The 24,451-nt window shown below is 33.7% G+C and overlaps 1 protein-coding gene across 1 annotated transcript; it reads right to left on the bottom strand.

The window, feature by feature from the left end:
- Positions 1-514: 514 nt before the first annotated feature.
- On the bottom strand, positions 515-3,821 carry LOC120075155 (probable arabinosyltransferase ARAD1). The gene is made up of 4 exons (XM_039028336.1): positions 3,225-3,821; positions 2,066-2,362; positions 1,850-1,945; positions 515-1,317 (listed from the first exon to the last, which is right to left on the bottom strand). The coding sequence occupies exons 1-4, from the start codon at positions 3,696-3,698 to the stop codon at positions 895-897; spliced, it is 1,290 nt and encodes a 429-aa protein (XP_038884264.1). The 5' UTR covers positions 3,699-3,821; the 3' UTR covers positions 515-894.
- Positions 3,822-24,451: the final 20,630 nt, after the last annotated feature.

Below are 24,451 nucleotides of genomic sequence, written 5' to 3'. Positions count from 1 at the left end.
ATTTTTTTCTTTTTATCCCGTAATGTTCCTTTTGTCCCGCCATCTTTTTTTTTTTTTTTAAATTTTTTTTATAGTAAATTAATAAATTACGATTAATTTACAAGAAACAATGTTAATCAAATATTATTATTTCAAAAAAGAAAAATATTTTTCTCAAAATTTGCTAAAAAAGAATATTGATTAAAGCAAAACTAAGAGTTAGGATCCGGAAGGGAAGAGGACACGCGAAGGAATAAAAGAAATAAGGCAGATCTGAAAATTTAAAAACAAATGAAGAACAGAAATTCAGATTTCAAAATTTTGCCACATTCACAAAATAACAAATATGGATGACACACATACAAAATTGTATATTCAAATTGTCACTCATTGCAAATATCCTTCTGATTATTATGGTACTCAGAAGTACGAGACATATTTACAACAGTAAAAATGCAAATGAAGATCAGTACAACAATCAACATAACGATGCCAACATTTTCTAGCTAAGCAGGAGATTCCAATTCACTTTGTATAACTGCAAGAATACAAAATCTATAAACCCTTTGGATCTTATAACAATAACATGATCCAAGCAATGAAATTACAAAGAATTCCTATTACAGACACAGCCCAAGAAACAAAATCCCCAAAAATTCTCAACATGTCTGTACAAAGCCTTCACATTTAGAGAACTCAAGTGACTCTAAATTTCCTTTCAAGAATGTGAAATTTCAACAACTGAATATCGACTATTAGAAGAGTGAGTAGAACGTAGTACCTAATTGGTATCAAACCAAGCTTGAGAGATGCGGAAGATTATTGGAATCAGCACAAGACAAGAAGTTGCAATATGAATTGTTAGGAAAGTGAGAGTTTAGAGATGCTGGACTAGAAAAAATACAACTCCAGTGTTCATCTTCTTTGCCACCAGTCCAGGACTTTCAAGCGTCTGCTTCGGTGGATGGTGAGTTTAACCCCGGGAAGCTTGTGCTTCACCTGTCTCCATAACATATTGACAGCATCTTCCTTCTCAGGAGGGTACTGAAATTCATAGTGATGGGAGATTTCCTTTAGTTGTTTCCACATTTCAATCCATCTCTCTTTAGGAAATTCCCTGAGTTTATCAACCATGTAACCAGGTTGCAGTGCCTCTTCGAAGGAGAAAAACAATGTGAATCGGCTATAGTCAATTTCATCCTCATATGGCAGCTCTATTTGATCACTTACGATAACGGGAACACAGTGACTCACAATAGCATCAAATAACCGGCAAGATGATGGAGTGTCTCCAGCGGGATGCAGACAGAACTTTGAGGACCGCATCCCTTGAGAAGACTGTAGTTATCAGAAGAAGATGAAAGAATGAGACACTTAATTCTTTACCATTAAACTTACAAAGATACATCCATAAGACTACAAACTTTTCTTTTTCAAAAAGTTCACTCGTCTCAGTGAGCAAGGGGCATAAAAAGAAACTAGGCTCCTAGCCACTTCTTAGACACCCACACCGAAATTGTAAAAGTTAAATTAATATATGCACATTACAAAATTGTCTTGTTTCTCAAACCCCTAATATTTTTTTTCTTACCATCCAAAACTACCACAATGAGAAACCAGCTCGTAAGTTTTCGTGAGTATTTGTACAATACATTTAGATGAGAGGAGGATTATGGGATTTTGTTTCAAAATATACAAAAAATAAAATACGAAGCTTGGTTAAGAAATAGGTTTTGATGTTCGGTCTGGTTAAGGTATATGATATAGTTTACTGAATTTAAAGTAGCAGAGTAGAATGCACAAATTTTTTCCCATACAAATAATCAAATAGAAACTATTTAGCAATAAGCTAACTATGCATACATCATACCGTTTTTATGCTTTTCTCTGTTGCAGCGCTACGCTCATAATGAACATCGTCATAACCATCTAATATCTTTGCCAGTTTGACACGAATAATGCCATCCTGAAACATGTTAATAACACTCAGTTACTAACAATTCCACATCAAAACACAGTTCAAGTTCCCCCCAAAAATAATCTAGATTTTAGAATTGAGTCAGTCATGAAACTTTAGTCAACTTACATCTTTTCTGAACGTCTTTCCCTGAAAGAAGAGTAGTGTCGGGCGAGACTCAAATGGGTCTGGGGAGTTTTCATCAATGAACGAACTCACAACATGCACATATGGTGCAACCACATCTTTGCCCAAATTTGACATGGCTTTTGGATAGCGGCCAAAATCCACGACAATTTGAATTGAGGCATTCACCTGGTTTCTGAGAAATCTAAAAGCATTGGGATGTGTCATGGGAATGACATGGTCTCTGCCCTTAGACCTCTGCCAATACTTGGATTCACTCAAGAATTTCATGAGTTCAATCTGTGGAAACATTAGTCAAATGATCAAAGCCTATCAACTGACTGAAGTACGGTTCACTTTATCTAAATCACACAACAAATAAAAATTCATATAGATTTCTCTTCAATGCTTTCAAAACTGACAATATAAAATTTTAAATAAAACAACCCTAATAGCGAGACAAATTAGATGCTGACAATCAAAAGAATACAAATAAAAGTCAAGCCATATCTATAAACCTGAGATGAGAACTCAAACCCATGTTTCTTTGGAAAAATGAAAATGGATGAAACCTACTCTTCATTTACCAACCGCTGGAGTGAACCAAAATATAGGAAGATATCGTGATCAGATGAATAGTTTTCCTAAATAGTGGGTTTGTAGGTCCATAATTTCATTACAAGTCAACTACCGCAGTTTAGCTAGTGCAATAGATTAAATGTCTCTCCCTGGATCTGAAATTCGCTCAGTCTGAGATTGTTAAACTGGATCAAATTCAATTCTAAGAATACAATACAACTTTCCCCCCTTTACCTCCACTTTACCCACTATTAAGCAGTCAACCAAAGCGTAAATGGATAAATTGAATATCATCACAATCCAGAAACTGTGTTAATGGAAAAGAAAATCACAATCCAAGAACTGCAAAAGAATCAGCTAAACGTAGGAAAATCAATTTAAAACCTACTAGAGACGTTAGAGAGAAAAGGAATTCAGTAAATTCGAGGATAATAATCGAATTCCACTCGGAAAGGCCCTCCAAAATCCAAGAATATGAAGTCGAATAGAGAACATAGCCAAGGTCTAAACAAGAATCCAATAGAAAATTACAGAAGTCCAGAAGAGCTACGAACTTAAAACTGTATAATCAACTGCAAGGTACCTGCAATTGGTGATCAATCTCCGTAGCCGGATCGGTCATATTGCGTCCATGTGAATTAAAACTCAACGAAGAGAAAAACGGCACAAAGAAGGCATCAGCATTCTCCGGATCCATAACTCTAACCGCGTCTCTGCCATCATTAGTAGCTTTGTGTAAAAGCGAACCCATCATCCAGTACTCCACACTATGCTGCCGCTTCAACCCCGAGTTTCTGGGCCATGGAGGCCAAGTGGAAGCGGTGACAGGAGTCTGGTCCAAGTTTCGGCGATTGAGCATGCCGACATTGAAACGACGGGGAAGGTCGTACATGTAGACTCTGAGAGGAGGGTCAGCGGCACAGGGGAAAGGGGAAACTGGCTGAGACTGAAGCAAAGGGAAGAAGTAGGATCTGATGTCGACGGTTCCGACGAGGATTGAACATGAAATGAAGAAGATGACAGAGAAAATGAGGAACAAGATAGCTTTTGAATACATTTCCAGAGGAAGAGATCGTCGGCTGGAATTTCTGTCTGAACCGAGTTCTTCCAAGTTCTAACGAGCGGTAGTTCGTTTCGTTGCTCCGTTGCGTTGAAAAGACGAATTGAACAATTAATTCTATTAGTTTTCTTTTCGTAGATAATTGTACGGTTGACCCATAATTTGCTTCCAAATAAAATTTCTCACTTTTTTAAATTCACTACTTGTTTGAAGATCTTTAAAATACTTGGAACATAAATTTTGATGAACTAAAATACTTTTAAAGTAGTATAAATAGTAAATTTTTTACACGAAATTAAAAGTGATGGAATAACAATATAAATTATCAACTAACTCAAGAATAATATCTTGGATGAATACTCGTTTTGTTGGCATGTTTGTATAATCAAGGTTAGAGATATATATGATGCTAATATCTTTGTTTAGATCTTTTGAATCTATCAAATTTGATCTTGTTACTCATTATGATAGTTTTCATGGGTAATTCTTCTAACACAATGAATAAACATGTTCAATTCAAATACATGAAAGCGGGTAAAATCTTTTGTTCAAACAAATAAATAAGATATCTAAGATTTTGATAAAATTGAAACTATAGAAATCTAATCAAAGATCTTGTTGAAACTACTATAATATTAATAATATAAAATTTCAAGTACTAACGAAAACTACATGAAAAAATATGTAAATCTTTGTTATTGTTAAAAATGAATACACTTTATATAATTTCCTATAAATTGAAAATTAAAAAGTGTTGCCTCTCTTTGATTGAATTCAACTGCTACATTTATTAATCCAAAATAATCGTCATTGTTAATAACTCTCCTTACTGACCCTTATCCTTTACTTTCACATTAATTATTCTCCTCCTTTCCTAATTTAAACCTACTTTCATTTCTTATCTACCAACCCAATTCTTGTTTTGTTTTTGCTTCTTATAATTTATCTCACTTGTCTTCTTCAAAAAAAATTAAAACAAAGAAAATGAAACTAAATTTTCTACGTAACTATAATTTAAATTTGAGAATAACCTAAATATTTGTTAGTATTGGAAATAAATCTAATAATCAATTTCATATCAAAATTTAAACTTCAAAATACAATGCATATCTGATTTTTTCCCTAAAATATAACAGTTAATGGATAATAATAATAATCAATATTTAAATATAAAAACGACAATCATACTTTTTCGTTGAAGAAAAAAAAGTTTATAGATTATCTAGACTTCACTTTGGCATGATCCAATTTATTTACAAATAACAAAAACTTCAATTATCATTCTACAATTCTTACTATCATGATATTCTTAAAATGGAGCACGGACCAAAGAAAACAAGAAAGCTTGTATTTATTCTTTTAAAAATATTTAGTTATTATGTGAAAGGTTGTGTACTATTCGTAAAGGATATGTCTGTTTGAATTTTAGTTTTTTTGTGAAGACATACATCAAAAGGATTCTATGACAAATGAAAATGTGTGATTATTATTTATTTAAAAATATTTAGTTATTATATAAAGTTAAAATTAAATTACTTAATTCACAACATAAAGTGATACATTTTTTTTTTCCAGTTATCGTATTTGTCTTAAAGTATGAAATTGGGAAAGAAAAGTTAAAGATATCAACAAAACTCTAAAAAAAAAAAAATAGAAATAAAATTGTTTTTAATTATAAATGGTGACTTTTTTACTCCTTTCTCCACTCTTCATATTGTTTTCTTTTCTCCTCCACTCATGTTGGTTATTATAGTCTTTTTACCCCACCCCAATGGGAAAAGTATAATGGGGTTCTAATAAAAAATGAAGGGTAAAATGGAGAAAGAAAGATTCTCCCCATATAGCTCCTTTTAATATAGTAAAGATTTAATCTTTTGTTTCTATCGTCATCAATAGAAATTATCGAAACAATGTTATTGTGCACGCTTGTTGGACTCTTGCTCTCCTTGCTAGACATCTTGGCTTTTCGATCCTTATTTTTTACTCTAGTTAGAGAAAAAAAAAAAGAACGAAAGTAATAGAGAGAGTGTGGAGCGGAAAAAACATAAACTCCGAGGAACGAGAAGAATGAGATCTCAATCCGAGAAATAGGGAGAGTGAAGAACGAAAAAACCTAAATCCAAAGGAGTGAGAACGAGACTGATGATATTGAGATCACAACATGAATGCACAAGGTTCATTTTGGTAATTTCATGTAGGGGTGCAAGCAGTAGCTGTTGGACCGCCCTAACCGACTGAAATCGTTGGTGGTTCGATGTCGGGTCGATGGCACCGGTCGATGATGGGTTCTCTATGCTGAAACATGAGTAGTGGCGATTTGATGGCGGTTCATCATATGAGCGTCGCTCACCAAGCCGAGCCGATCGTTTACAACAGACCTGAGATTTGTACTTTCCGTTCCCGACGTTGTCGGCCTACAACAATCTTGTGAGAAGAGAATTGAGATGTGAGTGTGGCTGTGAGTTGCGATTCAGATACTAAACTAAAAATGGAAAATTTCACGAAATAACCCAAATCTAAAAAAATTTTCTATGGATGACCTCTTCCTAAAAACTTATCTATGATTGACCTTTTAGCCATGTGAAATACCAAATTTACCCCTAATTTAAAAAACTCCTCAAACTGCGCCACACTTCTTCTTCCTTCAACGATTTCTTCAGCTCTTCATTCAATATGTGTTCAATGCAACACTAACATTCCACCGATACATTTATTCCCAACTAATATTCTACCAATAACATTGAATAACATTGATATCAAGAATGGAAGGTCACTCTTAATTATTCATTTTCCATCGAACACTTCTCATTCTCCCATTGTTCTATTAGAGTTTCAAGACAACATCCTCATTGTCGATCTCTTTCATCTTTGTTCATTTCATTGTGTCTTTGGGTATAGAAGAAGATTCGTTCGCCAGATTCAGAAATGAAGAGAATGTAAGTGATATTCTATAGTAGTTCTTGTCCCCCGGATCGTTTAGTATTGAATGAACGATCATATAACAATATATAGATGATCGTTCATTATAATATAAACGCTCGTTTAGTATTATATGAACGATCATTTAGTGTTATTTAAACGATTGTTTATATAATACTCATCGATTGTTTAGTATTATATGAACGATCTTTTACATCTATTATATGAATGATCTTTTACATTCTACTTCACGATCGTGTAGTATTATATAAACGATCGTAGTATATATGCGATCACGTATATAATTTTAAGTGAACACTTATAAATAGTTGGGTGATCACTTATCAATTACTGGGCGATTTCTTAAAATTTGATTCAGTATTGCTTAAAATTTGCTAATCCAATTGCAGATCAATGACACTACTTCGTATCTTTGTGCCATTTGGTGGGGAATGAGACCGATCAAGAAGAAATTATGTTGGAGGTCATATGAAATTATTGAAGGTCAGAAATGATATAACAGTCAATGAATTAGTGAATATTATGCACCAACAACTGAATTTCGATCCAAATACATTTGATATACACATCAAATGTTGCTATAATCTATTAATCCCAGCTCCCCCAATTGACATAGTTGATGATGAAGATCTTAGCTTCTTTTTAGAAGGCAGTGATGCATCTCGGATGCCGTTATTTGTATTAGTTACAGCTTGCAAAAGTCATGGAGTACAAACTGACAATATGTACCAACAATGCAATCCAACGAATCAACCCATTCTAACTAATCAAAACTTTGGATATGCAACCATTCCAACACGTAATATTCCCACCATGTCTTCAATGGATGATCATATTGAGCCATGAACTTGGGGGAAGATCAAAGTGAAGCTTGGTTTGGTCACAACAATGAACCCAGATGTACTCCACATTCGATATTGAAGGATCCATAGTGAAGGGACCTGTAGCAGAAGCGAGATCGTCCCAAATCCTATTTGTTTTAAAAAAAAATGATTTTACATAAAAACAAGAACGAGATCATGCATTTGAAAATAATATACAACATGCTTTTAACTAAACAAAAAAGAAGAAAAGAGTTTTCAGAAAACCTTATCTTTGAAGACTGTCTTCAAATGGGAATCTTTTGATCTCCAATTGACACAACCATGAACACGTCCTTGGTATTCTCTAGGATGAAAGATCCAGGAGTGGTGGGCTCTAGCTATTTTGGATTGAGGGAATGGAGAGGATGAAGAGAGGAGGAAAAAGTTTTTTTTTTTTTTTTAATTAAAAAAAATTAATTAATTTTAATAAATAAATAAATAATAATCAATTTATTTATTTAATATATATTCATATGATAACTACTATGATATATATTAAACTATATATTATATCAAATATAGCATAAAAAACTATAGTTTCAATAATGTATCATATACAATATAACTTAGAGTTTCTTTTCTCTCACTTATGTTATTTAATATAAATCATATTTACATTAAATTTCAATTATATGAATCTAATTCACATAATTAACATTTGAATCATATTCAAATATTTAATTCATCTAAACATATTTTATAATGTATCAAATACATTATAGTAATTATATCATATATAATTAAATAAACTTAATTATATCACATATAATTAGTTTCCTCAATTAATTTGAACAATTCAAATTAATCCAAAAACTGATCCTGATTAAATCTTGTTGAGCTATCGAAGGGACCTCATGGACCTGTAGCTTGAACGGTACGTGAATAATTAATTAAACTCTTTAATTAAATTATTCACCATTCGTTAACTGTCGGACACTCCACTAAAGACCGACAACTACACTCTTCACACTACAGATATATTTCTGTGTCCATTGGATATAACCAATCAACATCAGAATGACTCTTCACAAATTACTCGTAAGTACAGTTGGGCCAAAATTACCATTTTGCCTCTATAGTTACAATCTAACTTCTTAAGTACCAGTGATCCCTCTAATGAATAATAAATCATAGTCCAACTATGACTAAACCCCTCTTGGGCTAGGAAAGAGTGTGGCACCACATTGTTCAAGCCCTAGAATCAGCCCTTAAGGGAGCAATTTATCTACTTGCCCCGACCTCGGGGAAGAAGTGAATTTCTTCTTATGTAGTCGTGTTCCCGGCTCTCCAATTAGATGAATCTCCGATATGGTAGGCTTATTGAGTTAGCGATCTAGTCATTCTCACTCATACAAATCAAAGGACTACCCTCATAGGCTGAGGTTCAAAACTCACTTAGGATTCAGGTCATGTTACCTATGGTCATCTTGGTGAAATGTAAGTCTCTATTATGAACGACGTTATATGATGAGACTAAACATTTCGTGGTTCGGACTTATACAAACTTCTTTGTATAGAATATCTCCGCTTATATGTCTCCACATGAATGATCGGGATCAGATCATTTGTAGCACTTTACAACAATTGTAACACCTATAAAATGGGCCATACTCGTAGTGTCACCAGGATAAGGAATCCAGCCTTATCCATCTACTACAAACCATTTAGGTAATCACTTAAACATGATCCACCCGTATGTCTTTACATACATGTTTAAGCTACAAGATAACCCTGGATGTTAGTTTATTGGTTTGTGGTTAATGCAACTAATTTTGAAATAAAACATCATATATTTTATTAAATAAATAATAAGTTTGTACAGTACAATTACAAATTATACGACCCTATGAGATTTAGGGCATCAACCCCAACAGATACTGACCATGGATATGGACAATCTTCAGGACCACAAATTTTTCCAACACCTTCATTCATGTTCCAACCTCACTTGCTCCTGTCCCATCAGTTGTGATGCCTTCGATTCAAATATATTCCACTGTTCCAATCCAACCATTTATAGATATACCCATACCATCAGAGGACCCATGATATGATGACCTCATCACAATACCTTATAACTGTCTGAATGACGAGGATATAAAGGTCGATCAGATTTTATTTCAAAATATGACCTGTCAGTTAAATTGTCAATACTTGCAATAAAAAATAACTTCAACTACCGTGTAAAAAAGTCAACGAAGGGCTTACTAACTGTACGGTATTCAGTGGAGGAATGCAAGTGGAGGGTCCGTGCAAAAAAATTGAAAGAAAGTGATTCCTTCAAAGTGAATGAGAATGGGTAATCATCGACAAGCAAAAAGTTGAGTTATTAGACACTTAATCAAGTCCAAGTACGAACAAGTTGGTCGAACATACCGCCCGAGAGATATCATTGAGGACGTCTGAAAAGATTTTGGAGTGAATATAATTTACGGACGAGCTTATCACACTAGAGAGTATGGATTAGTGTTTACACGAGGGTCGCCGAAAGGATCATATGCTATTGTTAGAGCATATGACAAGGTATGATCTTTGAGGTTGAAGTTGAGTACACATATTACTTTAAGTATGTTTTCATGGCACTTGGTCCATGTATTAGGATTTCTTGAACTGCATATGCCCAGTAATCATTGTTGATGGGACACATCTGTATGAGAAATATAAAGGTATGTTGTTAATAGCAATGTGCATTGATGGTAATAACAACATATATCCTATCGCATTTAGCATTGTAGATGGGGAGAACGATGCATCATGGAATTGGTTTATGACTCATTTAAAAGCTTCGATAGAAGACATTTAGAATTTTGATTATATCAGATCATCACATCTCAATTACGAAAGCTATCTCAAGTATATTCCTTGTTGCATTCCATGCCCAATGTATATACCATATTCGAAACAATATGGTGGATAGATTTAAGAATAAGGACATAATTCCACACTTCTACCTAGTAGTGAAAACTTATAGAATGTCTGAGTTTCAGATGTCTTGGGCTAAGCTCCATCAATATCCTGGGGTGACGACTTATCTTGAGGAGATTGGATTACAATGGTTGGTAAGGGTTTATCAAGTCTATTGTAGGTATGACAAGATGACAACAAATATTGTAGAATGCCTCAATGGAGTGTTGAAAGATGCACAAGAACTACCAATCAAGAAGCTATTAGAACATATTCGTGAGTGGCTACAAGGTTACTTTTATGTCCAATGTACACATGCAATGGCATGCACATACATTGTAAGTAATTATGCAATGAGTATTCTTAAGGTATCAGAACTGATGTTTAGAGCATATCGTGTTTCTTCGGTGGAAATGCATATAAGTATTGTGGACGATGGATATTTAGGGGGTTGGTTGATCTTCACTCACGAGCATGTACTTGCATGGAGTTCAATTGTATGGAGATCACATGCTCCCATGCAATATCTGCAGCAACCCTTAGAAACACTAACGTTCAAACATTATGGGCAAAATAGTTTACAGTTGAATATGTGCTTGCTGCTTATGCAGAACCGATCTTCCCTGTTGGACACAGAAAAGAATGAAGTCGAAGATCAGATTTTGAAGACTTCGAACTTCTATTACCAAGAAAAGTACCAAGTGTGGGCCGACATCAAACCGTTAAGATACCTTCTATTGGAGCGAATCCACGACAAATCCACAGATGTACACAATGTGGTTAGAGAGGGTATAACAAGAAAACATGTAGATAAACATTAATCACATCTGACACTAGCCCATCTATAGGAACTTATGAAGACCTTGAGTGGAAGTGGGGATCGTCCCAATTTTCAGTTTTATATAGAATTGGAAAAATTACATAATATAATTATGCAATTCACAAAAATTTACAGGTGAAATCATAAATGGAAAAGAGAGAATTAGAGTGAGAGAAGACTTACCCTTGAAGAACCTTTCTTCATGAAAAAACCCCTTCTTTGGATCTGTCACGAACGGACACGTTCCAAGTGTTGGGATGATGCCCTAAAGTCTCGTGTCCTGTTGTTTGTAAATAGTTTGTACAAACGCTTGTGATGTAATATGATATTTACTTCACTTCTTGATTTTGCTCATCTGGATGTTTTATTTGCTTTACCACAAACCAATAAACTAAAATCCCTAGTCGTCTTTATGTAACTTAAGCATGTATGTGGTGACATACAAGTGGATCATGTCTTAAGTAATAACCAAAATGGTTTGTAATATATGGATATAGGAGGGAAACCTTATCTTGGTAACACTCTATGGATGCAGCCCGCTTTGTGGAATAGTTACAAGTGTTGTGACTTGTCACAAATAGTCCAATCCTGATCATTCGTGTAGAGGACATGAAAGCGGGGGCGTCCTATACAAAGAGTTTGTATAAGACCTGACCACAAAGTGTTAACGTCTCGTTATATAACACCGTTCATGACAGAGACTTAACTTCACAAGATAACCATAGGTAACATGACCTCAATCTTGAGTAAGTTGGGAACTCCTGCCATTGAGGCGGTCTTCTGATTTGCATGGGTGCGATTGGCCAGGCCGCTGACTCAAACCTACCACTTTGGGGATTCATCTGATTTGGGAGCTGGGAACTCAGCTAAACAAGATGGAATTCACTCATTCCCTAAAGTAGGGGCAAGTAGATAGATAGCCCTTAAGGGCTGATTCCAGGACTTGAACGATGTGGTGCCACACACATTCTCAAGGCCCGAGAGGTGTTCACACATAGTTGGACTACGTTGTATTATTCATTAGAGGGATAAGTGATACTTAAGGAGTAAGATGTAACTACAGGGGCAAAATGGTAAATTGGCCCAGCTGTACTTACGAGCATCTATGAAGGGTTATCGTACTCATGATTGGTTATATCTGATGGACATAGAAATATATTTGTGGTAAGAAGAGTTTAGCTGTCGGTCTTTAGTGGAATGTCTGACTGTTAACGGATGGTGGATTTCATGGTTAAAGAGTTTAGTCAGTTATTCACGTATCGTTGGAGCTTCGAGCCATAGGTCTATAAGGTCCCCTTGATAGCTTGGATACAAGTTGAGAATAAGTTTTTGGGTCAGTTTGAAATGTTCAAATTGACAAGAGGGAGTTCAATTATATATGATATAATTGGACTGGTTAATTATATATGAGATGATTGACTAAATGTATGAGATATATTATTTTGGAGAAAATTGGATATAAATATGATTTATATCAAGTAGAGGAGAAAACACTATAGTTGACATATGATATCAAACTATAAGTTAAGAATATAATATGATTATATTCATTATTTTATTAATTAGGCAGTTATGAGATAATTGGCTGAAGTTTTATCCGATTTCATGCAATAGTGGGAAGTTCGATTCTATTCTAGTAACTGAAGAATAAAATGAAAATAGTTTTTATTTTGCAAATGACGCTAGATCGTTCACGATGTGATAAGTCTTGTATCACTTAGTGTTGAAAGTCTAAACGATAGTGCCCGCCTACTAAACAATTGCACGCCTGCGATTATCTAAATGATCACTTACCTTTGCTAGTCGATCGCTTAGCGCGCCAAGCATAATTAAAAGATCACTTACCTTTTGATAGACGATCGTTTAGCAATTACTACACGATCGTGTACCCCGACCTAAGCAATCAAGCACCCGACTATACGGTAGTCTCCCCTTTCTCCCACTTGCTTGTTCGTAGTACACGATTGCTTTTCCTTCTCCCTTCTACCAATTCCATCAAAGTCCATCATTTGGATTCTCACTCCGAGAATACTGAGGGCTTCGAGTGGTGGTGCTGTCCTCGTTCGCTGTTGTTCGTGCACTGCTATTCATATAGACGGCCGTGGTGGTGCTAGTCGATTGCTTGTTAGACGAGAAAGAGCGTGAGGAGTTCATTCACGGTGAGACTGAGATTTCTGAAGAAAGCCTTCAAGTGGTAAGTCTCTCAGTCTCTTGTATTTTATCTATTAAAGCATGCCAGTAATTAGTATTTTCAATGCATATCTGTATGTTAGAATTTATGTGTGAAAATTCTGTCACAATGAAATTGGAAAGATCCGCTTCCACTCATAGGTTTTTGGAAGAGAGGGAAAAGGATTTTGATAGGAGAAGATCTGGATTTTTGCCAGAGCGAAAAACCTCTTTTAGTCTTCTTTGAAGAAGATGAATCAAAATCATGTCAAGAAGAAGCAATAACTTCCCCCACTCTTCACGATTATATAGAGAGAGTTAAGGGGAAGAAATTTATTTCCCTCCCTTTAATTTAAAATAAAATAAATTTAATTTTAGATAGATATATTATATATGTTATATCATATATAACACATAACATATAGTTTTATATTGTATCAAATACAATATAACTCATAGTTTTAATTCTCTCGTTAATGCATTGTATTTAATATAAATCTCATTTATACTAAATTTAATTATATGAATCCAATACACATAATTAATATTTGAATCATATTCAAATATTTATTTCCTCTCAAATAAACTTTATATTATAATGTATCAAATACATTATAGTAATTATATCATATATAATTAAATTTAATTAATTATATCACATATAATTAATTGTCTCAATTAATTTGAACAATTCAAATTAATCCAAAATTGATTCTCATAAATCCCTGTTGAGCTACAGAAGGGACCTCATTGACTCTTGGCTTGAAGCTCCAATTGTACTTGAATAATTAATTAAACTCCATTAATTAAATTATTCAACATCAATTAACTATCAAACACTCCATTAAAGATCAACAGCTGCACTATTCGCATTACAAATATATTTTTGTGTTCATTGGATATAACCAATCAACAACACGATGACCCTTCACAAATTGCTCGTAAGTATAGCTAGGCCAACATTACCATTTTGCCCTGTAGTTACATCTAACTCCTTAAGTACCACCGATCCCTCTAATGAACCATAAGTCATAAGTCCAACTATGACCAAAACCTTCTCGAGTCAAGAGAGAGTGTGGTGCCACATTGTTCAAGCCCCAAAATCAGCCCTTAAGGGAGCAATTTATCTACTTATCCTGATGTTAGAGAATGAGTGAATTCTGTCTTGTGTAGCTATGTTCCCAGCTCTTCAATCAGACGAATCCCCAAAATGGTAGGCTTATTGAGTTGACGATCTAGCCACTCTCACCTATACAAATCAAAGGACTGCCTTTATATGTAGAAGTTCACAAGTCAATCAAGATTCAAGTCATGTCACCTATGGTTATCCTGGTAAAATGTAAATCTCTATTATGAACGGTGTTATATAATGAGACTAGTCATTTCGTGATCCAGACTTATACAAACTCCTTTGTATAGAATATCCCCGCTCACATGTCTTCACATGAATGATTAGATTATTTGTAGCACTTTACAACAATTGTAACATCTACAAAGCAGGTCGTACTCATAGTGTCACAAGGATAAGGCATCCAACCTTATTCATCTACTAGACCATTTAGGTTATCACTTAAACATGATCCACCTGTATGTCTCTACATACATGTTTAAGCTATAGATGATAACCTTGGATGTTACTTTATTGGTTTGTGGGTTTAATGCTACTAAATGTCAAATAAAATATCTCATATTTTATTAAATAAATAAAATATTTGTACTTGCCTTGTTGGAGAGTCTTCTTGAACTTTATATGTCGCTTGTCATATCTAACGGAAATCAACATAAATATTGATATGGCCACCAATTAAATATAACCATCAAGTATATTACTACCTATGTAGTTAGGCATTGAGTCAGATACATAGACAGTGTGCGATTCCAAATTGATGGCAAGCATGAGCGAATGTTATTTGATATTGATTGACCCAAATATGAAGTCAACCTCTATCCATGATGGTTTATGTTCTTCGTTTTGTCCAAGTATGTAGTCGATGAAGTAAGACAATCCTGCCCAAAACCTCATGTGTGCATCTTGATCCTACCAACCTACAATTTTTCCATCTTCCATTTCCATACCATCTGGCCGGATCTTGGAAGCAATTCCTTCTGGTGACATTATTACATCTTGGGGCAAAACAATACGTAAATATAAAATTGAATGAAGAGTTATTATTGATGTGAAATTTTGCATACCATGAAGCTGGAATCAACCATTATGAATCGATACTTACACATATCAGGTATCGACCGTAACTTATGATGCACATATACCAATAAGAGATCCATATTCTGATAAAAATGTATAAATCCAGTTTTACTAGATGATCGCTTAGTTGTTCTTAAACGACCGTTGAAGATTTACTACAAGATCGTTCAAGCATTTCCAAACGATCATTAAGGTTTTTTCTAAACGATCATACAATATTTGCTAAACAATCGTTTGGTAATTACTAAACGGTTGTTTAGGATTTTTGAGCAATCGTGTAACATTTTCTAAACGATCCTATAGAAATTTTATAAGATTTACAAAATTACTCACGTCCCCAATCACCCATGTGTGCTGCTCAAGTGTCTTGAAGAACTCCTTGGTTCGGAATATATATACAATCGTTTGCTCCTCATTTTTTGTTTTCAGATGGTTTTTCCATTTTTTGTATGCATTCCACAACTTATTTTGGATTGGGAATAATAGGTCATATTCAATCACGGTTCTTATAGGAAAGTCCGGTACCGGGACGGAGGGGTTGGGATTGATAACATCTGTTATTGGTTTCAATTCCACTACAGATGCTTGTGTCTGAGGCTCAATTACATGTGGTTGAGATTCTTGGTAAGATTTTGAAGGTGATTGAGGGTGTGGATCACTTGAAAGTTGTTGAGAATCACTTGGAAGAGATGGTTGATGATCACTTGAAGGTGGTTAAGCTTCCCTCTCTTTGTTACCAATTGCATGTGACTTTTTCCCCCTTTTCATATCCTCAGGTGAAAACTTGGTTGGTTTCTTCCTTTTTCGATGCTCAGGGAGGTCATTTTTCTCTTACATTTAAATTGTAAATCAGTCAGATAATAATGGCCTTACCTTGATTTCAATGTTAAGATGATTAATTCAAACAACGATCATACCTTCATTTCAATGACTTCCTTTTGAGTTGCACTTTCCATAACATTGGTTAGATCTAAATCGAAGTGACTCCTAAGATTGAACAATTGTATGGGGAGTTCAAGTTTGTCATCAACTGTTGCTTCTGTCGTATTGTGCTCAATAGCCACGCATTGATCACTGATACATTTGGGATGCTCATCGTGGGGGGTTCTTTCATCATTATTATTATTACCATCATCGTGAGTCCATTCATTATTACCACCATTATCATTATTACCATCATTATTATTACCTTCACGAGTCCCTTCATTGTTATCCAGGACAAACCACACAAAACATACAAGTAAAGAAGATACTCTACATGATCGTTTAAGATATTTTACGCGATCATTTAAGATTTTTTTACACGATCGTTTAAGATATTCTACACGATCGTCTAATATTTTCTACACGATCGTTTATAAATATCCACATGATTGTTTAAGATTTTCTAAATGATCATTTGAATTACTGAACGATCGCTTGGAGAATCCTGAACAACCGTTTAAGATTATCCAAATGATCGTTCAGGATTATCCCAAGGATCATATAGGATTATCTACATAATCATTCAAGATTATCCAAACAATCATTTATGATTATATGTATACATACCCCATATAGATGTTAGACTAGCAGCTTTATTTCATTCAGTTGTTGGCCCATCAGATGATGTTGTACAGTAAAGGTATCACCCATCTGACAAACCATGGTAGTCAGGCTCGCCAAATTTTTTTGAACTTCTTTAATTTCCTCCCTAAGAACTTTGTATGATTTGGAATGAAGATGTTTGGAGGACTTATGTTGTGTAATTGATGATTCATCATATCCCCTCTTACCTTTCTCCTGGTTAGTCTGAACTGGCCTACGTGATTTGGACTCTATGGCACGATGCTTAGTTACATGCTGCCCTTATTCACCAATATGGGGTTAATCGAATAGAGGGTTTTATTGTTCCCCAACATGCTAGTCCAACCCATCGTGCTCCCCGAAGGACTCACAGGTATCGAAAGAGTGATCATGCCCTTTAACCTCCTCAATCCTTATTTCTTCAACATCATGAATCATCTCCTCAATCTGTCTTCCTTCCAACCGATCCTCCTTGTACCTTATATCCTCTGCACTCGATACAAGTCTCGTCAAAACAATAGACTATATATAAGCGAAAGAGTAAGTCAGAATACATGAAACTATGATAGATGCCAATAATTACTAAGCGATCGGTTACTTACTTTTTTTAGCTGAAACACATTCTTACTCAAGATTTATAAGATGGAGCATGAGAACAAGTCCATCTAAGAATTCTAGGAATTGCAGCTTTGCTGACTTTGGTGGCTATGAACTTACTTGACGTGGATAAACTTACGTAAGCCCAAACCTATGATTGAATTGAAACCTTGCTTTTGTTAAACATACAATATTACCACATAGATTAAAGTGAAATGAAAACGAAAGTACATACCTGGAATGCAAGTGCAAATCCCTTTATACAATAATATGAGGCATGATGAGCCTCTTCTGCTTTCTTTGTCTCACGTGCCTCCTTCTTACCACGCATGATAGTTTTCATTTATTCAAGGTACGTTTGAAAAAGACGAACGACTAGTCCTAATGTCTAAAGACTTCAGGGTCATCAATAATCCCAAATGTCTTCACATCAAATTGGGTTTTTTTGTCTTTTTCAATCATCACCATTTCGATGAATAATGTCACAACCTTGACGACATCTTCATCATTTTAAAAGTAAACTTTTTGAATGCGTTCTCCACGTCCTTGCAAGAACTATCCTTATCATTTGGGTCCTTTGGTCCAAGAATGAGTTGTCGCAATCTCTCACTGCCTATTTCTCTTTCTAAGTTTCCTTGGTCGGCCACAACCCAGTTATTAGAGTAAAATTGTCTCGGGAGAATGTTACATTCTTTCCCAATATGTTGAATGATATAACGTTTGGGTTTGCATCCATTACCTCTCTCAACAGAAAATGGTGCAAAATTTGTCAATTAAATATAAGATCTATATCCAACAGTGGACCAAAGGTCGTGGTCCTAAACATTCTCATATACTCTTCTGTCAACTTATTCTTAATAACGGATGCAATTTTGTGGACTTGACAAGAAAATGTAGTAAGGAAATATTTCTCAGCATAGACGACCATCTTAGCAACTTGTAACAATACATTACCACAATAAGTAAGCGATCGCATAATAAAAACTAAACGATCGCATAACAAATAACCAAACGACCGCATAACATAAAACAAAACGATCGAATAACAAACAACTAAACAATCGCTTAACAAACAACTAAATGATCGCATTACAAGTACCTAAACGATCACGTAACAAAAAACTAAACAATCGTATTACAAATACCTAAACAATCGCGTAAACACCATTAAACGACCGTACATTTTTTTTTATAAACGATTGTTTATGTTTCTCTAATCGATCGTTTAAAGAATACTAAATGCCCATCTAGGATTATCTAAGCGATCTCTTAAGAATGATACACGATCATTTAACAAAAGCTGAGAGATCGTTTAATAAATGGTAGGCACGAACCCTTTGCGAACCCTAAACGAATATCAACATGCATTCAAGGAGAAGAGTCACATAACTTTTAAAGATTGACGATGGTGGAAAATGAGTACATACGATCGGCGAGAAGGTGGCCAAACACTCGAATGAAGATGGAAGACGACGAGTCAGATACGAGAGAAAATGAGATCCAGAATCGCATAGTAAGAGAAGATGTAAGCGAAAAAGTGGGGTGAACCATGCATCGTAGCACAGTTTGGAGAGTTTTTAAAATTGGAGTAAAATTGGTATTTTACAAGATCAAATATAGATAAATTTTCGGGAAGAGATCCTTCATTAAAAAAAAAAAAATTGAGAGTTTGAGTCATTTAGTAAATTTTCTTCTAAAAATCTAGAGCTAAAAGTTTGCCTAAACTTGAGGAAGGGGCAAGCAATTTAATTTTATAATATTTTAAAATCTTAAAAGTTAAATCAAATAATAAATATGGTGAGGTTGGAGTGTGTGTGGATTATGGCAGGTGACAGGTGGCAGCGGCAGTACTCGGTAGGTAGGTCACAGGTACACTGCACATTGGGCCTTTTTGGTCCTTTTCAGTTTTCAATTTCAATTTTTTTTCCCTTAAAAACACCAGTTTGCTTTCAAGTTTCAATTTTTAAATTTAGATTTGTTTAGATAATATTAATTTTAGAATTCGTTTTCTATTTTCGATTTTCCAATTTAAAAATCGTAATTTATGTTATCTTATATGATATTATTATTACTATTCTAATTCTAATATCCTATATTATATCTTACTAATATTATATTTTCTATTTTCTAATTCAAAATCTAAAATCATAAAATTTTAACTAATATAAGATTTTTCTTAAAATTTTAAATAATAATATAAAATAAATACCTGAATCTAATCTTGTTTGTTCTTATTTTCTAATTCCTTTTCCTAGACTAAAAGCTTTATTTAAAATTATAAATTAAATCAATTCTAATTCCTAAACTAATTTGATTAAGATTAGTATTTCAATTATAAAACTCAATGTTCTACAATTAACATTTGCAATTTAGTATTCTTATTCTCAAAACTTCAATTTCAAATAGTACTTTCGCTAGAGGAAGAAAAAGTAGAAACGACATTGAGATTGAACCTTGTTTGCATGTGTCGTGTGAGAGAGTGAAGCATGACTATGGACATTGCATCGTAAGGTGTGAGTCACTTCTCGCAAAGAGGATTGAGGAAGACTTGAAGACTAAAGAGGATTACATCTTTGCAAAGGGCAAAGGTTATAATTTAAAATTTAAAATTTAAAATTATGAAATTTTGATATATATATATATATATATATATTACTTAGTATTTATTACAACGAAGAGGATTAGGGTTAATTGCAATATCACACACAATTTTTTATTTAATTATTTATGTGCGAGGAGGAGTATTAATTTAATTGCATCCAATTCCAATTCACACACAATTTTTGTATTTTCTGTTGTTTATTAAATAATATGATAATATGTCAATTTCTCTGTCTATTGTTTTAGGTTAGGTATTATCAAATTATGACAAAATCAAAGTCAATAAGGAATGAAAGTGGAAGTGCAATTGATTTAGAGGATGACGTTGATTTTGATGACCATATGATGAACTTGTTGAGATGCCACCACCACCGGTACCAGAAGATGAAAGAAAGAGAAAACGAATTTCTATGACATGAGATCACTTTATTGAATTACCTAATCGTAGAAGATAGACCTCAAGCTAAATGTAATTATTGTGGCACTAAATATGCATGTCATCCAAAAAGAAATAGGACGGGAACCATGAGATTACATATTGAAAGTTACTCCAAGAAAAGTCTTCTTTTTAATGCAAACAAAAAGGTGCATCTCAATAGAAATTAGCATTTAAAAATAGTGATGTAAATGTTGTAGGAAATACTGATACATTGAATCTCTCACTTAAATGTGTCGTTTATAGCATAGAGAATGCTAGGAGACTTCTTGCTGAAATGATTATAATTGATGAGTTAGCATTCAGATTTGTAGTGAGTGAAGGATTTTTGGAGGGTGAAGGAGTTAGCTTATCTAGTTAAACCTTTAAACAAGGGTTATTGTTGAATGGAGAGTTTTTGCAAGTTAGATGTGCGCATATCATTAATTTGATTGTAAAAGATAGATTGAAAAATGCGCATTATTCGGTGGAATGGATTCAAAATGTTGTTCGATTTGTTAGATCTTCTCCTACTCCATTTGCTAAATTTAAGAAGTATATTGAGAGGAGAATATATCTAACAATAGTCTTCTATGTCTTGATGTTCCAACTAGGTGAAAGTCTACATATTTAATGATTAAGATAACTAAAAAATTAGAGAAGGCATTTGAAAGATTAGATTATTACACATAGCATATTTGAAAATAAAAGAAGAGAATCAGAATCTAATTAATATTGATTAGGAGGTAGCTCACATATTTATTAAGTTATTAAATGTATTTTATGAGGTCATTTTTAGAATTTATGGTTCTCTTATATTACTTCAAATATGGTATTTGAAGAAATTGCAAGGAAAATATTTTTCAGTCAGCAATAGTCAACTATTGCTGATGTTGCGATGAAAATGCAATTGAAATATAATCAATATTAGGGGCATACTGAAGAGGCGAATTAGTTATTATATGTTGCTTTTGTTCTTGATCCTCATCACAAGATGAAGTTTCTTATGTGTTGTTTCAATCAATTATTTGAGGATAATGTGGCAAAGGAAATTGGTAAAAAGGTAGAAGATTTGTTGAAGCGATTGTTCAGTGAGTATAATGTGATTGTGTCAGACTCCAAGAATGTCTCCTGCTCAAGTTCAAGTTTGTTATCTTCTACGTCTAATAGTCTAATGAGCAAAACTACTTCTGCTGATTCTAGTTCTATTGAAAAACAAGAAATCCTTTTCGCTTTCAACATACTGATATGGAAGACGACGAAGATGAGTTTGATATGAACACAGAGGTGGATGTTTACTTATTGGAACATCGTGTAAGGTGTTGACTTTTTTGTTCTTAATCTCAAATTAATTAATTAATTAATATTTTAATGATAACAAACTTGTTTTTTATTCATCAATAATTTGAGTGTTTTGAAGTGTTGATTGTGTAGAGTTTGGAAAAACGATTTCAACCTAATTTGAACCACTCATATCTGAGTTCAAACGAAGAAGATATGGTCGAAACAAACTTTAAAAAAAAATTCCGAGCTAAAATGTGGTTGAACTTTTCTCATCAAACTGGACCAATTGAAAGGTGTACTTAGAGCATTGGACCAATTGAAAGATGCCACTTAGAGCCATGGAGGAATGACACATGGTGAGCTTTTGGTTGGATTGGTTTTAAAAAGAAAATGAATTTAAAAGAAAAATGAATTTAGTATTATTTATGTTTGTGTCTTGGACACATGGTCGATATTTGCTTTTTGTTGGGTTTTAAAGGAAATGATTTGAGAAGATACATATTATTGTATTATTTTTCGTTTTTGTCTAATGGTTAGTTGAATTTAAAATCTCTCATTATTAATTTTTTTCCCAAGATCCAATGACCTAAATTACATGTGGTTTTCAACAATTTGTCCTCTCTATTTAAACTCATCTTCTTCTACAAATTATAACAACAAATTTTATTATTTTCAATCCTCCATAACTCATTAAGCCACCATTGTTTCTCTCCAAGCTTCAATTTTTTTCTTTTCATCTTCTTCTTGTGAGAGATATTTTATGTTGTGAGGAGCGATTCATTGAGTGCCAAACTTTGTAAATCCGCTCTTGTAGAGAGTTTGTCGAGTGTGCTATTTATTTTTTCAAACTATTGTAAGACTTGCTTTTGATCCCGAAAAAAGAGTTGTAACGGTTTGATCCTGAACAGTGGAAAGGATTGGGTTTGTTCTTGCGCTTGGAAAAAAAACATTGTACGATTCGACTCAAACCATGAAAAGAATCAAGTTTGTTGTGACATACCCACGAGGAGCTTGGGAAGTGGATGTAGGTCGGGTTGTGCCGAACCACTATAAAAAAATTTGTGTCAATTTCTCTATCCCTTTCCTATTTAATTTTGCAATTAATTTGTTATCATATTTTATTGCTTGAAATCAATTACAATTTTTGTTCTTGAAATGAATTGCTCATCTTGGATTATTTTGATTGGTTGTTCTTGAATTTCTATATCCATTATCAATCTTGTTACTAAAATTAATTGGGTGCTTAAAAGTGTTAGTTTTAATTACTTGGCTATTTTGGGTTGAATTTATTTGCATGAATTTATCGTTTAAATTACTTGTTAGCAAAAAGTTTGTTAATTTGTTTAATTGTGCTCACTTTAAGAAAAAGTTTTAATTAGCCTGATTAAGCCTATTCATCCCTTCTTCTAGGGTTGATATACTGATCTTACATAAGCGTTGATCAAAATTTTGATACCTTAGAATGGTGAAGGTGAACTCTTCCAGGTTTAAGGTTCTTAGTAGGGTTGCACGAGATATTTTGAGAATACCATTAACTACAGTTGCTTCTGAGTCTGCATTTAGTATTAGTGGGAGGGTGATTGATCCTTTTTTATCCATATTGGCTCCATCAACAGTTGAAGCACTTATATGTGTACAAAATTGGTTACATTCTAATGCTATCAATATTGATCTTTAATCATATTTTGAGGAAGTTTTTCTCATGGAAGAAGGTTTGAAATTGAAATTACAAGTTAAACTTACATTAATATCTTTATTTATTATTAATATTTAATAATATCACTAGAGTCACTATTATTGTTATTGTTATTTGTTATATTATATATTTCAAATCATGCTTTGAGCCTAAAGGAAGTCAAGAAACTCCTAAATGAAGACTAAGGAATGAAATTGAAACTTGAAGACTGAAGAATCTTCAGTCTTACTTGAAGAATGAAGATGTTGGATTTTATGTCCTAAAACTTGTAGTTTGTAATATCATATTCTTGTTTAATAAAGTTGTTATTGAAAATCTTTAGTAAATTTAAATTCTATATTCATGAATCCAATCAACTAAGTTTCCGAGGCTATTAAGTTTAAGTTTGAACTTTATGTAGTGACATAAATGTGGATCAAGTTCAAATATATATAGCCAAAATGGTCTATAGTATATGAATAAGGTTGGGCGCCTTATTCTGGGGACACTATGGATGCGACCCATTTTGTAGTTAGTACAAATGATGTGATCCTAAACTGTTCATGTGGAGACATGAAAATGGAGACATCCTATGTAAAGAGTTTACATAAGACTGGACCATGAAATAGTCACTTTTTATGTTCTAAATGTCGTTTAATGTATAAAACTGACTATTTTGTTAATTGATGACCTAGGTAACTTAATCTTAA

Source organism: Benincasa hispida, chromosome 4 (genome assembly GCF_009727055.1).
Source record: "Benincasa hispida cultivar B227 chromosome 4, ASM972705v1, whole genome shotgun sequence".
NCBI classification, from domain to species: Eukaryota; Viridiplantae; Streptophyta; class Magnoliopsida; order Cucurbitales; family Cucurbitaceae; genus Benincasa; species Benincasa hispida.
Note: the sequence above shows the minus strand (reverse complement) of the source record. Positions and strands in the feature narration are given on the sequence as shown.

What these genes read in the sequence shown, in the direction of transcription:
- LOC120075155 (XM_039028336.1), bottom strand. Translation starts at nt 3,698, where the DNA reads ATGTATTCAAAAGCTATCTTGTTCCTCATTTTCTCTGTCATCTTCTTC. An exon ending in AGATTGATCACCAATTGCAG is followed by an intron (nt 2,363 to 3,224) that starts GTACCTTGCAGT and finishes ATGTTTCCACAG; the next exon opens with ATTGAACTCATGAAATTCTT. An exon ending in GAAAGACGTTCAGAAAAGAT is followed by an intron (nt 1,946 to 2,065) that starts GTAAGTTGACTA and finishes AACATGTTTCAG; the next exon opens with GATGGCATTATTCGTGTCAA.